This window comes from Vanessa cardui, chromosome Z, assembly GCF_905220365.1.
Source record: "Vanessa cardui chromosome Z, ilVanCard2.1, whole genome shotgun sequence".
Lineage (NCBI taxonomy): Eukaryota > Metazoa > Arthropoda > Insecta > Lepidoptera > Nymphalidae > Vanessa > Vanessa cardui.
The window spans coordinates 1,083,092-1,097,310 of record NC_061154.1 but is presented as its reverse complement, the minus strand read 5'-3'; the positions used below and the strand labels follow the sequence as shown (position 1 = coordinate 1,097,310).

Sequence of the window (14,219 nt, the reverse complement as noted above, 5' to 3'; positions counted from 1 at the left end):
GTACATGCGCGTTCGAGGCGGGTGCAGGTGGTACCATGTGATCTTTTGATTGCCGCTGACAACTCGTATGCATAACAGGCTCATCGGTTTAGTATTTAAGACTTAAATGAGAAACGAACTCACTTTCACCTATTTTATATTAAGTGGCATTATTATAGTGAATTAACGATCGATTCAACAAAATCGATATGAAATATACAATATTTTCGAATATAATACAATCCAGTGTAATTATTATTTCCCCTAAGGCTATATATTTAATACATGTTTGTTTAATAATGTATTTTCCTCAATAAGTTCTTCTAATCGTATTTTAACAGCTGTAATAATGCACACAGTCTTGTACATGACTAGGTTGCTTTTTTTTTCGATATATTTCATTTATTATAACGATTAATTTTAATGGTATCTGTGCTTTGATGTAAAATGTCACGCGCGATAAAGAATACACGTAGAAAACAGTTCGATTTAATTTAGTAGTTTTAGTCGTTTATATAATATACAACAACTATTTGTATATATTTTTCTAAGATGCCTTGATTGATTAATATACATCTAAAAAGCTTTTACATAATTATTATATAAATACATGAATGATAATAATGAAATCGCATTGTTTATTTCATAATAAATTTAATTAATCAACAAATATCAAGACATTGTGTATTAATGAGAACAAGACAAGGCTTGTACATACGGATCGTCAACGATTCTTTTATTATTAAAATTGTTATGAGCCATAAAAAAGGTATTAAAATAAATAGTTGTTGAACACAGCGAATCATATGTACATTATTTTTATCTGCATATGTTATTGTAAACATATTTTTATATCCGAACGGATATATTTATCTTGATTATATTTATAAAACTTTTAATCAATCTCACGCTGTTATTTTTAACGTATCATCTTTATATGTTTTTGAAAGCGGAGAAAATAATGAAATTATTTAACATATATTCAATGGCATCAAAAATGCTTTCTTATAATATATTTATCTAATGAAAGCCAGCCACAGATAACCGATGCATTTTCGCATGCCATATTTATAGGGTAAAAAAACTACCATTGTTATTATGGTAATACAATAAAAAAAATGATCAGATTAAATTTGATGGATTATATCGGTAAACTGATTGCAATTACTAAGTGACTACGGTGAAATTGTTTTTTTTTTTCAATGGCAAAGAAGGCGTTAGTAAACCTTGTCGACCACTGTGCAACGTTACTTATAACGCTTGTTTATTTTCCTCAGCCATATAAGGTAACGTAATATGCCAGTGACAATGTATCGACCCTTGTAACATTATTAAACAGCTCACCTGAGCGTTAAGATGCTAATTCACCATCATATTAGCTAGTCTGTCATAACCAGTCATAACTGGTTAAAACCAGATAACTTGTAACTATTCACGTTACATATTGGAAGTATTTCTAATTGTAAACTCAAAATTATGCCTACTAGAATAAATAATGTGAGCCGATTACACCCAAAAAATACTCTAATAGATAATTATCTAAGAATTTAACAAATTGTTTTTAACACATAAAAGATAAACCTTTTATTAAAATTGACCTTTAAATTTGGTAAAATCAATATCTCATTCTTGTTATAGAGAGAAAATTAATGGTCAATGTCGATTCGTAGCTTAAAATATCGAGCACTTTAATATGCATTCGAAAATAAATTAACTTGACCTGAGCCCAAAAAGTATAGCCTATACTATAAACACCAATAGCCTCATTTCTGAATTTAGATTAGTCGATAAACTATTTACGAGAGAGGTGATACTGGTTGTATATAGCATAGCACTGTATAGCATTAGAACCCGTAGTTTGTTACCCTAATCGTTTTTTGATCCCTGTGAACGTAAAACAAAGAACCGCTATGAGATAAAAATTAATACATTGTTGATTAAACTAAAGAGATTAATTGAAGTTACAAGCCGCTTCAAACACTGTACGTATCTATTTAAAGGCTTTTTTACACGCGAATAAACCAGAGATATTTACCGATTTAGTTTTAATTAAACCTTTTTTAATAGGAAATTAAAAAAAAAAGTGTTCGAAAATCGAATTGTGTTTATTTTACGAAATGTTGTAAATGTGCTTCTAGTTTAATTAGCTAGATACTAAAACGCCTATCAAAGTAAATTTGTGTTTAATCTGAATGATCATTGGTTGTTGACAGCTGATGACGTAATACGCGACCAATGAGCGATCAGTATTTAGTAAAGCGCTTTGCTAATGATTTCATGAGTTTTTAATGAAACATAATGACGATATAAGAAGTGCTTATAAGAAAATATTTAAATTAATTGCCCTTAGCTTTGTAATTAACGAATTATTTAATTTTAAAATTATTATTATTACATAAAATAAGAATAACTGTGTTACAACTGGACGTTTTGTGCTTATTCCCTCTTGATATTATGTTTAAATTATATGTAAAGACAATAATTAAACACTCGTGTGGACATTGGTCGTAAAGCGTAATCATTGAGCGACGTACCTACCGCATTATTATCGCATTCTGTTATTGTTAAATTAATTAATGTTCTATATATGTATAGACATCTTTATCACTCTTGGGGTCAAATGCGAGTTAAACAGAAAAATAATTTGCCACAGATAATGTAACAGCGATGCTTCTTGTTTTCGTTAATCGGAACACACAGATTGTTTTATGTTTTATTTTTTATAATCGACTAGTTTTTTGACACGGTGTCACTCGTGTGTTACATATAAGTTTTCATCATAATAAAAAGACAAACAGAGTTACTTTCTCAATTCTAATTTTAGTAAAGATTATTATAAACGCGATCGAATTTTCATCTTACGTATTTCTCATGTCCTATTTTCTCGTACTCAAGATCATCTCGTTCAGCTTTCACTGAAACAATCTGATCTCTGTATTATGAGCGCTTAAATAGGTAAACGGTTTTAATATTGATTCGTAAAATAAGGCGCCTTACAAACAATAGTAAGTTACATCTAATTTTATATCAGTTTTTTTTTTTATTTAAATTATTCGTGTCTGTTTTTCAATGAGGGTTAAAATGGTAGTTCGGTTTTGAATTATACTTCTACAACAATTTAACACAAAAAATATAGCTCAAAAAATGATTTGACTAGATTACAAATATATTCTTATTCGATAAAACAATAACAAGTAACTCTACGTCAATCAAAAGGAAAATGTACAACATTATAGACAACTATATACATATATATGTTATGTAGTTGTTTACGTGTTCTTGAAATAATAAAGCGTGTACGCTAAAAGTACGCGTGTACACTATAATCAAGAATGTAATCTATAAAAAACTAACAATTGCTTAAATTGTAGAGTATTAACGTGCAGCTCAGTTAACACAGCGCATTATTGATAGCGAGAGGGAATTTCGTTTACACACGCAACACACACGGAAATCGCACCGAATAACAAAGAGACACCCTTAAAATAAAAACCAGTATGGGTGTTGACAGCCGGTGGTGGGTTAACGGTTGGCTTCGCACGAAACGCGCCGCCCAGTCCTGATAACACGCCCTTCTCAAAAACGTACCAACTTACCCATTGGCCCATTTACATGCGTCCGAAAATATTATACGGATTGCAGGTTCGTATTACAATCCTACTATTAAGGGTATGAGCGGGCCATAAGTCGTGTGTATCATATACGGGATACGTACTCGTGCGGTGGGCCGTAACAGCGCGTCGTTGGCTCGTTATGTGATTTTGTGCGGCGCGCCCAAACCGCGATATCTACCCGACAATATTTACTACCTGTGTACTGCCTTTTAAACCTCCCCCATAACCCGAGATTGGCCTTTGCGTGAGCTCATTTCGATATTACGACGACGAATAATTAGCTTTATCGGATACCATTTTTACGAACCGAATTATTTATTGTCGCCTGAAAGGCAATGTGAGTTATTCGTTTTGGGAAATTGTGTTCGCTGTTTCGGTTCGGTTAGTCGAAGGGATATTTTTTCCGAGTCGATGATTAAAAAATAGCATTTAGATTTTCACCATAGACGGCCTCGTAACATGATGTCTAGCCGAACAAGTAACTCGATCTTCTTTACGATCTCCGACAAATTCTTAACACGAGCCTGTCAACGACAGTTAGGACGAGTCTTTAATTTCATAGGCCGTGTGTCATCGGACTGATAAACCCGTTGGAGTGGAAGGAAAAGGTGTACGTCTATTACCTCACAAAATATCTTGTCGTGTAGTTTTATATGGGTGCCGACGATGTCAATGGTAATTTCAAATTGTAAGGGTAACCCAATATGCTGGGGCGGTTTCGTTCTGCCTACGTGAGTCGGCAATGCGGCACTCGCTACTAGAAGGTGTACAGTTACATTGAACTTGTTCGTATCTTTTTCATTTATGCTAAATGACACAATGTGTCGCCATGACTTTTATCGCCGGCAGCGTTTTTAATTGCATGCTCTTTTTTCTATTTAAAAACACATTATGGGTAATTTTAGTAGCGCTGTGAAGATTACATGATTTGTTGTATTAAAATAGCTTACATATAAACATTTAATTTTACAAAATGTAATGTATGTGATACTTTTTATGATAAAGTCTTAAATTTAATATATTCAAGATATGACAAGAATCAAACCCATTAAACACGCATGGTTAAAACTTAACTATTTTACTCATTGCTTTACTATTTTAGTATAATGTGCATTAGATACAATTTCCTTTAAACTCAATATAAATATTCCCTGGATGTCACTCGAACGATATTATTTACACAACCTACAATTCAACACATCAAACTAAAATAACATAATATAAATTCTGAATAAACTTCATTGAACATAAATAAACTACTGAAGCGTAGCTTCGAAAGATTGTTGAAAATTTTTAGTTATTTAATAATAAGCAGAACGAAGAGTTTTCTTTCAATAAACTTTGAATATAAATAAATTTATTGAACAAATAAATTTATAATGAAAAATATGTCCAGTCAAGGCAAATCAAAGTTTTGTAATTCACCACTTTTAATGTCAATACATATACATATGTATACACTACAATGTATAAAAATCGACTTTAGGGTGACCATTATATTATAACTTACGAACCGATTTTGGGAAAACTTTTCTGAAATAAAACCAGTGATGAAAACTAACCGGAGATACGAAAGCAGAACTCTCTAACGAAGCTTTAGAAGTAATTAGTTTTTAATTAAAAGTTGAATTCACTTTTAATTTTTAAGAAAACATTAGCAGACTGAAAATTGAGGGTGGTATGTTATTCGACCTCATTTGTGATACTTTTGTATAACTCGCTATATGTATTTGAAAATTATGTAACTTAAAGTAACTTATATTGTTTTCGCATAAACAATTGGTTACAATCAGCTGCTCTATAGATGGTTCCGAATGTAAGGAGATGACTTCCAGAGACTTACATCAGCATTAAATAAACAATAGGCAAAGTTTCCATTGGATTCCTTTTTCAAACATTGTTACAGAATGTCTTGTAACTTGTAATTTGTCAAAACTAAATCTTATCACATTGGAATTTAGTTCAAAATGCGTTATCTTCGCATCGAAACAAGCTTGTATTACAGTGCCTCGAGGCTGAATTCTACCCACTTGCCACTTACGACTCAAGTCATACAACAATCTTTCGTCAACAACGCTTTTAATTTCATCAGTGTAAAGTTGAAATTCGCTTGTCGAATTGTATTTATTATTATAATTTGTCCGCAACTACAATCATGTGGTCACTGCAAAATAGACGCACATTTATTGACCATTCCATTTACTTTCCGTTATAAAAGTGATAAATACGGAAGATATGAAATAATAATTTAATTTGTTAATTGACAGTTATTGTTTTTATCTATTTTAATTCAAATCCAAACCAACGTGAAAAGTTTAGCATTAATTCAAAAATGATGTTGGTGATGAATAAGAGGCTGTGAATAAATAAGAGGCATCTTAATTGATAGTGGATACTACCACGGCGGCTTATCATAAGGTTGACAACTATGAAAGCCATACAATAATGTCTAAGTGCGTGCCCAAATATAATGCAATCACTAGTAAAATCTAATTAATTCAGGATCAATTCTGTTACCTTCTTTCCAAAGCAAGGGAGTGTATAGAACTCCAAATTCTAGACGTTCTACTACTGAGGATTTTTGACTGAAAATCTCAATAATTTTCTATCAGCACAACCTAAGCTTTGACCCCAAGACAAGAAGTTATGATAGGCCAACTGCAATCAACCACACTGCTTGAATGCACCCTGTTGTCCTTCGCCACTGAGAACGAGATAAATACCGTTCATACTGCTTGCCCGGATTTGAACCTACAACCTTCAATTATTAAGTCTGGTACTCCATAAATGAAATCATGTCATGTATATCAAATCAAATGAAATCAAAATCAAATCAATTTTATTCAAGTAATATTCACAATGAAGCGTTTTTGAATCGTCATTAATTAAATACTACCACCGTTTCGGAAAGTAGCTTCTAGCAAGAAAAAACGGCAAGATACTCGCATAGTTGCTCTTTTCAAATAAACACATTTACAATGCTGTTATTTACAGTAATTAGTGTCCTATGATGGAACCCGAGCCTAACTCCACGCGTTTCTTTCTAAAAAGTACTCTTTTAATGAATAATATGATTTATTTATTAATTTAGTAAAATAGTATAATTTTTGTTATTAGTTTAATCAATAATCATGTTGCAGTAGGCACGTGTAGGAGATCGGTCCAGTGGCTGCACTTCAAACTATTTTCTATACACAATCCGTCATAGTCAATCATCAATTTCAGTTTTCAAGGAACGAACTAATAGTCTGGCTTTCATATAAAAACTTTATAAAAATCACAACCGCGTTGAATTTGCAGCACATGTACAAAAACCGATCATATAAATACAATTTAAGTGACATGAGCTGATGATTAGTAATATTCTCGAGTTCAAACTCAATAAACTTAAGTTGAAAAGTCCTATAAATTAAACAAACAAAACACTTTTCTTTCTCAAACCTTAATTAATACTCTAATATATTACAGCTATTAGTAAATAATAGTTGTTTTATATTTCGCGTTAATTCTTAACAGTATTAGCACAATGTAGAGTTTTTTTTAGTTACAAAAACAAAATGGTAAAGGTGGTAGAACAAATAAAGTTCACGGTTCCCCGAACATCGTTGATACAGTCTTCTATCATAGTCTAGATATAACAACAACTATAACTTCATATAAAAATTCTCCATTTAAATATATAACAATAAACATATAGATATTACGACCGTTATATGTAAATGGTTACTTTCTTATATTTTTATATAAAATTATAATTTTGATTTTTTTATACATTTTTAATGTAATGCAATTAACTTTTTTTAATAGTCAACTCTCTGTTTTTTTTCTGATATAGTTTGTCTATGCCATATATGTTCTATTCTAGAAAATACATATATAGAACCAATCGTTTTAATAAGCTTAATGGTGCAATATTTTTAGCTAACCACTCAAAATTCGAGCTGAGATAGCCCAGTGGTTAGAACGCATGCATCTTAACCGATGATTTCGGGTTCAATCCACACAAAGATCCCTATATCTATATGGGTAATTTATGTTCATCATCTTGTGCTCGGCGGTGAATAAAAACATCGTGAGAAAATCTGCATGTGTCTAATTTCATCAAAATTCTGTTACATTTACATTCCACCAACCCGCTTTGAAACAGCGTGGTGGAATATGTTCCAAACCCTCTGCTTAATGGGAAAGGAGGGGTTTTTATTCTAAATTCCAGCAGCACTTTTATTCTAAATTCGAATTTGTGACCTCATGATGTAACCGTACAAATGAATTACCAGACCAATGAAACAGTTATAGTTATAATAAAATCACAACCAGTAACCGCTGTATCTCTGCGTAGCTAAAAAAATAAATACATCTTGATCGCGAGTAAACACACTTATCCAATTCAAGACAGCCTAATTATATTCCTCGTATGAAAACTTAATACTGGCGTGTTCGATTTAAATTCATAACTTCTTTCTTAAACAAAAAAATTCGCGCGGAAAATATAATATATTTTCTGTTTAACACTTCATTTTACTAAAAAATACAAAGTAACTCTACACTTTTTGTACGACACAAGTTCTTGCAAACACTTTTTTCATGATATAACATTGTCTTTGCTGGTATTAATCTAGAAAGATAGGAAACTATAAAAAAATATTTCAACACGCAATTGATAACAGAACTGTTCTTTTTAAAATTTGATTGACGTTTGAACTTTTCAAAATGTAAATCTTATTGATAATAATGAATTGATCGGTCATGCAATTATCAAAAGTAATTACGAAGTTTGCAATGTAAGCAGGATATTACATAGAAAGTATTACTGAAATTCATTAAACAATGATAACAAAACAAGGCGACCTTTAATTCTCAACTTTTTCCTCAATCTTCCCCCGCGATCGATCCGTTGCCGTGTCAAGATCATTGAAACTGTAGCGCGTTGATTTCGCAATAACGGCGATAGGTGAGAATGATATTTTTATGTTTATCTCATTTTTATGACTTCAAGTAGGAAGCGAGAGGTGGCGAGCTACATAGACGTTTAATTGAAGGCATAGGGGCGAGGGTGAAACACCCCCTGAAGGCGAAATAATAAAAAAATGAAGCCGAGCCATCCCCGCGAGCGCGGATGCCATGAAAGTGGCACGCCGTGGATAAATGAAGGTTTTTTTGTTTGTGGAGTACGCCTAAGCTCCGTCGCTCCACTTTCGCATTGTCGTTTCAATTCTGTGAATGTTAGTTCATTCATAGCCCGTGAGTCATTAAGTGAAGCTCGAGCGTTGTTTTATCCACAAATCATCGTATAGCAGCCGCCTCTTTAATTACTGTTAACGCTGAACCGTCTGTCGCGGTTCGATGGCTGAGGCTTATTAAATCCGGCCACTTGATAATGGAGCGCCAACGAAAAAGATATACCATTCCATATTTATTTACGAGTATCTCATCCGATGGAGGGCGAGAATTAAGTCAACAACAAACTTAACAAAAGAGGCCGAGTTCATTTCGTCCGATCGAACTTTGGAAATACGTCGTTATGTCAACCCGACAGAGCTCATAGTCGCGTGCAGCATTTCGAGGCGAGGGGCGCAGCCTGTCACTTCTGCGATTTAAGTGACAGTTTTATTAATTTCCCATAGTACTCATCCCTATTTTCCACCCTTCTCGGCTACAAACAATGCTGCATTGGCGGCATATGGACGGCAGTGTTTGCGCTAATCTTCACCGAGTAATATAAAATTCAAACGAACCGTGGAATAATGTCTTAAACCAGTAATCGCTTTGTTAATTAACTTCTTATTTATGGAGCGTTATATTGCATTAAATCATTGCGACTAAGACGCTCGATCATGTTCCGAGACGGACAAAAAAATAACGTTCACATCTCGCCTCTCGATCGTTTTCACTTAATCAATTTCTCAAAAAGTGTAATTCAACCGATTTCCTTCATCGTGAACATTAATCTTAATAGAATAATGATACGGGCTTTGCATCGTAATAAAGATAGTAGTCGGTATATGGGTGCGTGGTCTGCGAGCGAATGCGTACGGGGCTAACAGATAAGCTGCAGCTTAACGCCAGGACAGCAGCCGATGGCTTATCTCGATTTCAATTATCATGGCGCTTTCATTGGCCCGCCGGTGGGAGGGCGAGGCGTGCGGAGGGCGGTCACGACCCAAGTTATCTCAAATCTCTTCCAAATCGGACTACGCCATTTACGCTTGTGCCCACCTTAAACTTTAGTTACGCTGCGTCGTCTAGATGCTAAATAATTGTGGTTTGATGATCACGTAATGTTAATGAACGTGCTTCCATTTACTAAACAGATCGACAAATCTCTTTTGCCATAAAGCTGTGCATTGTTTATTGTTTCATTTGGAATAAATCTATTCCATTGTTTATTTTTGATACAGTTGTGTTTAATTTTTTTTAATGTTTAATTAGACTTTTCTAATGAGATCGTTTGTCAGCAGATACGGAATGGATTTGAACGGCGCAAGGAGGAAAAATGCAACCAGAGAAACCACGAGCACGCTCAAAGCATGGCTCAACGAGCATAAGAAAAATCCGTACCCGACTAAGGGCGAAAAGATAATGCTAGCCATCATCACGAAGATGACTCTAACACAAGTGTCCACATGGTTCGCGAATGCGCGCCGACGTCTCAAGAAGGAGAACAAGATGACCTGGGAGCCGAGGAACAGGGTTGACGATGATGACAATAATAATGACGACGATGACCACAAAAGTAATGACGGAAAGGATGCTTTGGGTAGGTTTCCCCTTTAGATAAATAGTTATTAATAGCACAATGTTTCTTATATTAATTTAATCCACAGTACATTAGAAATAACAGTTTGAATTTTAAATATAAGATGTTACTTTATGTTTCAATATTATTAATTAAAAATCTTTTTTATAGATGGAAAAGACTCCGGCACTGGATCCAGCGAGGATGGCGATAGACCCCAGCAAAGGCTAGATCTGTTGGGGCAACGAACGGAATCTGAATGGTCAGAATCACGTGCAGATAGTGGACCGGAATCGCCTGAGCCATACGAAAGACCTATTCACCCAGCATACCAGCATTTACCATCACGCGCACCACCTGGAAGTACACCAGCCTCAGCTAAGCCCAGAATATGGTCACTCGCTGACATGGCCAGCAAAGACGGGGAAGCGCCAGCACCACCGTCGGCTGCGTCTGCTTTCTACCAGTCCGCAGCGGCGGCGGCGGCGGCCCGGCTTGCACACCCCTACAGCCGACCGGAACTGTACCGAGGCCTCTACCCGCCGACTCACCCCGCTGACGCGCTGCTGGAGTACTCGCGCTCCCTCGCTCTCGCCGCACCCGCGCCCGCTCCCCCCGCCCCCTCCCCGTCCTCGTCCTCGACCTCGTCGCTTGCCGAGCCGCCGCCCCCGTCCCGCGCCTGACCGCCTGCTCTTCGCCCGCCGCTGGCGCACCGACAATAATCACGATCTCGGCCGACGAGCGCCGCAACGGCTTTGACGGCATCACGTCTGTAAATATCGACCTATAAATATAAATATATATATATACATACGTATATACGTGATAATAAATAATTTATGCACCGGTAGAGAAGCTTAGATTTGTGATAGTGGACACGTGAGGTTGACATCTCGCTTACGTCGACGCTGCGTCCGCGCCGACCGACCGACAATACTAGGTGCTATTACGAGTTGGACCTTGCGACACGTTGCGTAGTTATTACTGGAAGTGGTTAAACGAAGTGATTTCATAAAAAAAATAGGTATTAATATGTGTTATGTTTCCTCTAGGTAAACGACACTGTTTTAGATTATTATTTCATATGTAGAGTGTAAATTATTATTTTTTTCGAAACGTTCTCCTTATATTTAGTGCCTAATTACGTCCAGTTTATCTCTTGTTTGATAGTTTGGTAAATATCTAACGATTCGAATTTTAATATTTATTGGTACGAGGTCAGTAGCTGTAACATGTTTCGTTTAATGTACTATTCTAATATAAGAAATACTGATGGCAGATTGTGAGATATCTGTATAGATTCATTTCTAGTCAGAAGACTATGATCGTCTATGATAAACATATGATTAAAAACGTCATTATAGAAGGAAGCATTTTAATTTATAAGTCATTTTTTAGCTACGAAAACAGTTTTATCTGGCGTATTGAATCTCCTTTGGAACAAATAAAAAATATGAAAATTTAATTAATAATCCAAAATTGTTTACTATAAATAAATCACTTATTATAATAGTTATTATTGACGATTCGAATTCGCATTTCGTCATCGTTTGAATTTATCACGAAGCAAAATGTTAGCGGAGTAAAGCAATAGCAAGCATTGTATTGTGAATAAATTTAGATACAGTATCACACTCAATAAATGTAAGAGATTAATAGCGAGTAATGAAACATTGTAAAAATCTACTTTTAAAACGAATACCGTATAATTGTTCTTATAATATAAATATCAACGAATATTTAAAGTTGTCATAGACCCGTTTGTCCTGAAAAAAAAATACAAATGACCTTGTATATTTGTAACAAAATATTGTATAGGTATAATCACGGTTTGTTCCCGACACTGTAAAATATGTTTGTTTTTTTTTCAATAATGTAGAGACTGAAAGTCCAAAATTGAGTCTATAATTTTGTACATACATACGTCACTGTTGTAAGTATATACTGGTAACATAAATATTTAAGAAAGGTAAACGCAATAATTTTTCTGTATTAGCAATCCTTTTGATGTATATAAAAAGCGGAAGAATGGAATAGATTATAAAACGTATGTCAGCACTTGCACGATAACACTTCGACAGTCACGACATATGTATAAATCACTCAGTAACATACGAAGCTGTACCTTAGTTACTACTGGATATCGTGACGCGGTCGCATCGATGTCGCGTCGTGAATTATAATAGGACTTACAGGAATAGACTCGTTTAGGATGTACGATTGTACGCCACAATTATTTCAGTGTAAAGTTTTGTGCAAAGCACCGAGTTACGACTAACGTGCAAGTGTAGGCATCGGCGTACAGCTCTCATGTGCACGATATGTGGAATGATGAAGTTACTTTCTTCTACGTTACGTATAACAATGATAGTTCTGTGTGTTAGAATAATATCGAGTATTAATCGACGTTTTACGTTTATTTCAATGTTAACTATTATATGAATCCTGATACCTACGCAAATTAAGTTATTTAGGATATGTATTGTTTGTAATTGTATTTTGTTAGCTTCATTGTCCTTGACCGTTCTTCCGAAAGGTGTGTGAATAGATGCAATAAAATTTAATACAGAAATAATACCAGATTTTCATTGTCGTCGAAACCTCGAACCTCCACACGATATGTTATTAGTTTAAGAAGGATGTATCTTGTAATATTAAATCATAAAACAGTTACAACACAAATCATATTTAATTTCTTTATTTCCTTTATGATTAAGTTATTTTAATTTATCACATATATAAAAAATAAGACACAACTACAGTACTTAAAAAAATAACACAAAATCAAGAACAAACTTATATATGACAAAACTAAAGTTATTGGAACAAAAAAATTAAAGACTCGAAAAAGCCGATCCACGAATCCATTTCCATTCGCATACACATCGAATAAATTAAATTAATTAAAATAGTTCCAAGTACCGTCACAAAAATAAAACACTGTAAACACAGACATGATAACAACAGGATGAGAAGTCGCATGGAAATATTAGTAATTACTGCATGTATCCTTGGCTCTGCTGTTGTAAATCAGTCGTCAATTATATCGTCTAAGTAAATTCCTTGTGCCCAATTAGACATCAAAGTCGGCTCTGCTTCGAGTATTTATTATGAGAATACACAAATTTTCCCACTTATAACTAAGCCGACAAACAAATACATATAAATCATAGCGCACGTTTGATGTGACTGTCCGGCTGACGTCAACAGGGCTGATATGTCGTTCGTCACTCGCTATATATCCCGACTTTGTTTGTTGATATAAGAACAGACAAATCGATTGGATAAATACTTACTAAAGTTTAACTGACACTGAATCTTATAAATATCTAATACTTATTAGAAATATAATCTGTATCCTATATTCTTCGTAAATGCCACAATTTATATGTCACATATAATAAGTTAAAATATTATAATTTATTTAGTAATATTATTCTGAATTCAGACGAATATACCGTGACAAAACATACTTTAATTCGCCGAGACAATATTCATTGAATACACATCAATTCGATAATAAATAATATTTGGTCACGTAGAGCAGATGAAAGGCATTTGTTATATAAATAAACAAATCGTGTGAAACCCGGCCTGTGATAGTGTTGAAGGGCGTGATGGAATTATACTGGAATTCATCAGAACTGCTCTATAACCTTCATCCGTCCTGTTTTAACGCTTGTGTGATTTTAATGATCGATTTATAAGTTATAAAGAAAGAATACCGTTTATTTATAATTCAACTAAGTATATCTTATACATAAACAGTGTAAGCATATTTTTGTCCAAGTGATTATGGAACAATAGTCACACATAAAGAAATTGGTAAAATGTTTTTGGCCTCATTTGTGCAGAATCAAATGTGCAGAAAATTAAAGAGGATTCCTGTT

General features: G+C 34.3%; 1 protein-coding gene across 3 annotated transcripts in view; it reads left to right on the top strand.

Moving 5' to 3' along the window:
- The window catches only part of LOC124543176 (homeobox protein caupolican), a 62,829-nt gene extending 49,925 nt beyond the window's left edge, over window positions 1–12,904 (top strand). For 2 of the 3 annotated variants that reach the window (XM_047121255.1, XM_047121252.1), the window contains exons 4-5: window positions 10,049–10,350; window positions 10,501–12,904. In XM_047121255.1, coding sequence (XP_046977211.1) covers window positions 10,049–10,350; window positions 10,501–11,012 — 814 coding nt within the window. In that variant the 3' untranslated portion in view covers window positions 11,013–12,904. The remainder of the gene's footprint in view (window positions 1–10,048; window positions 10,351–10,500) is intronic. The other variant, XM_047121254.1, reaches the window with a different exon arrangement.
- Window positions 12,905–14,219: the final 1,315 nt, after the last annotated feature.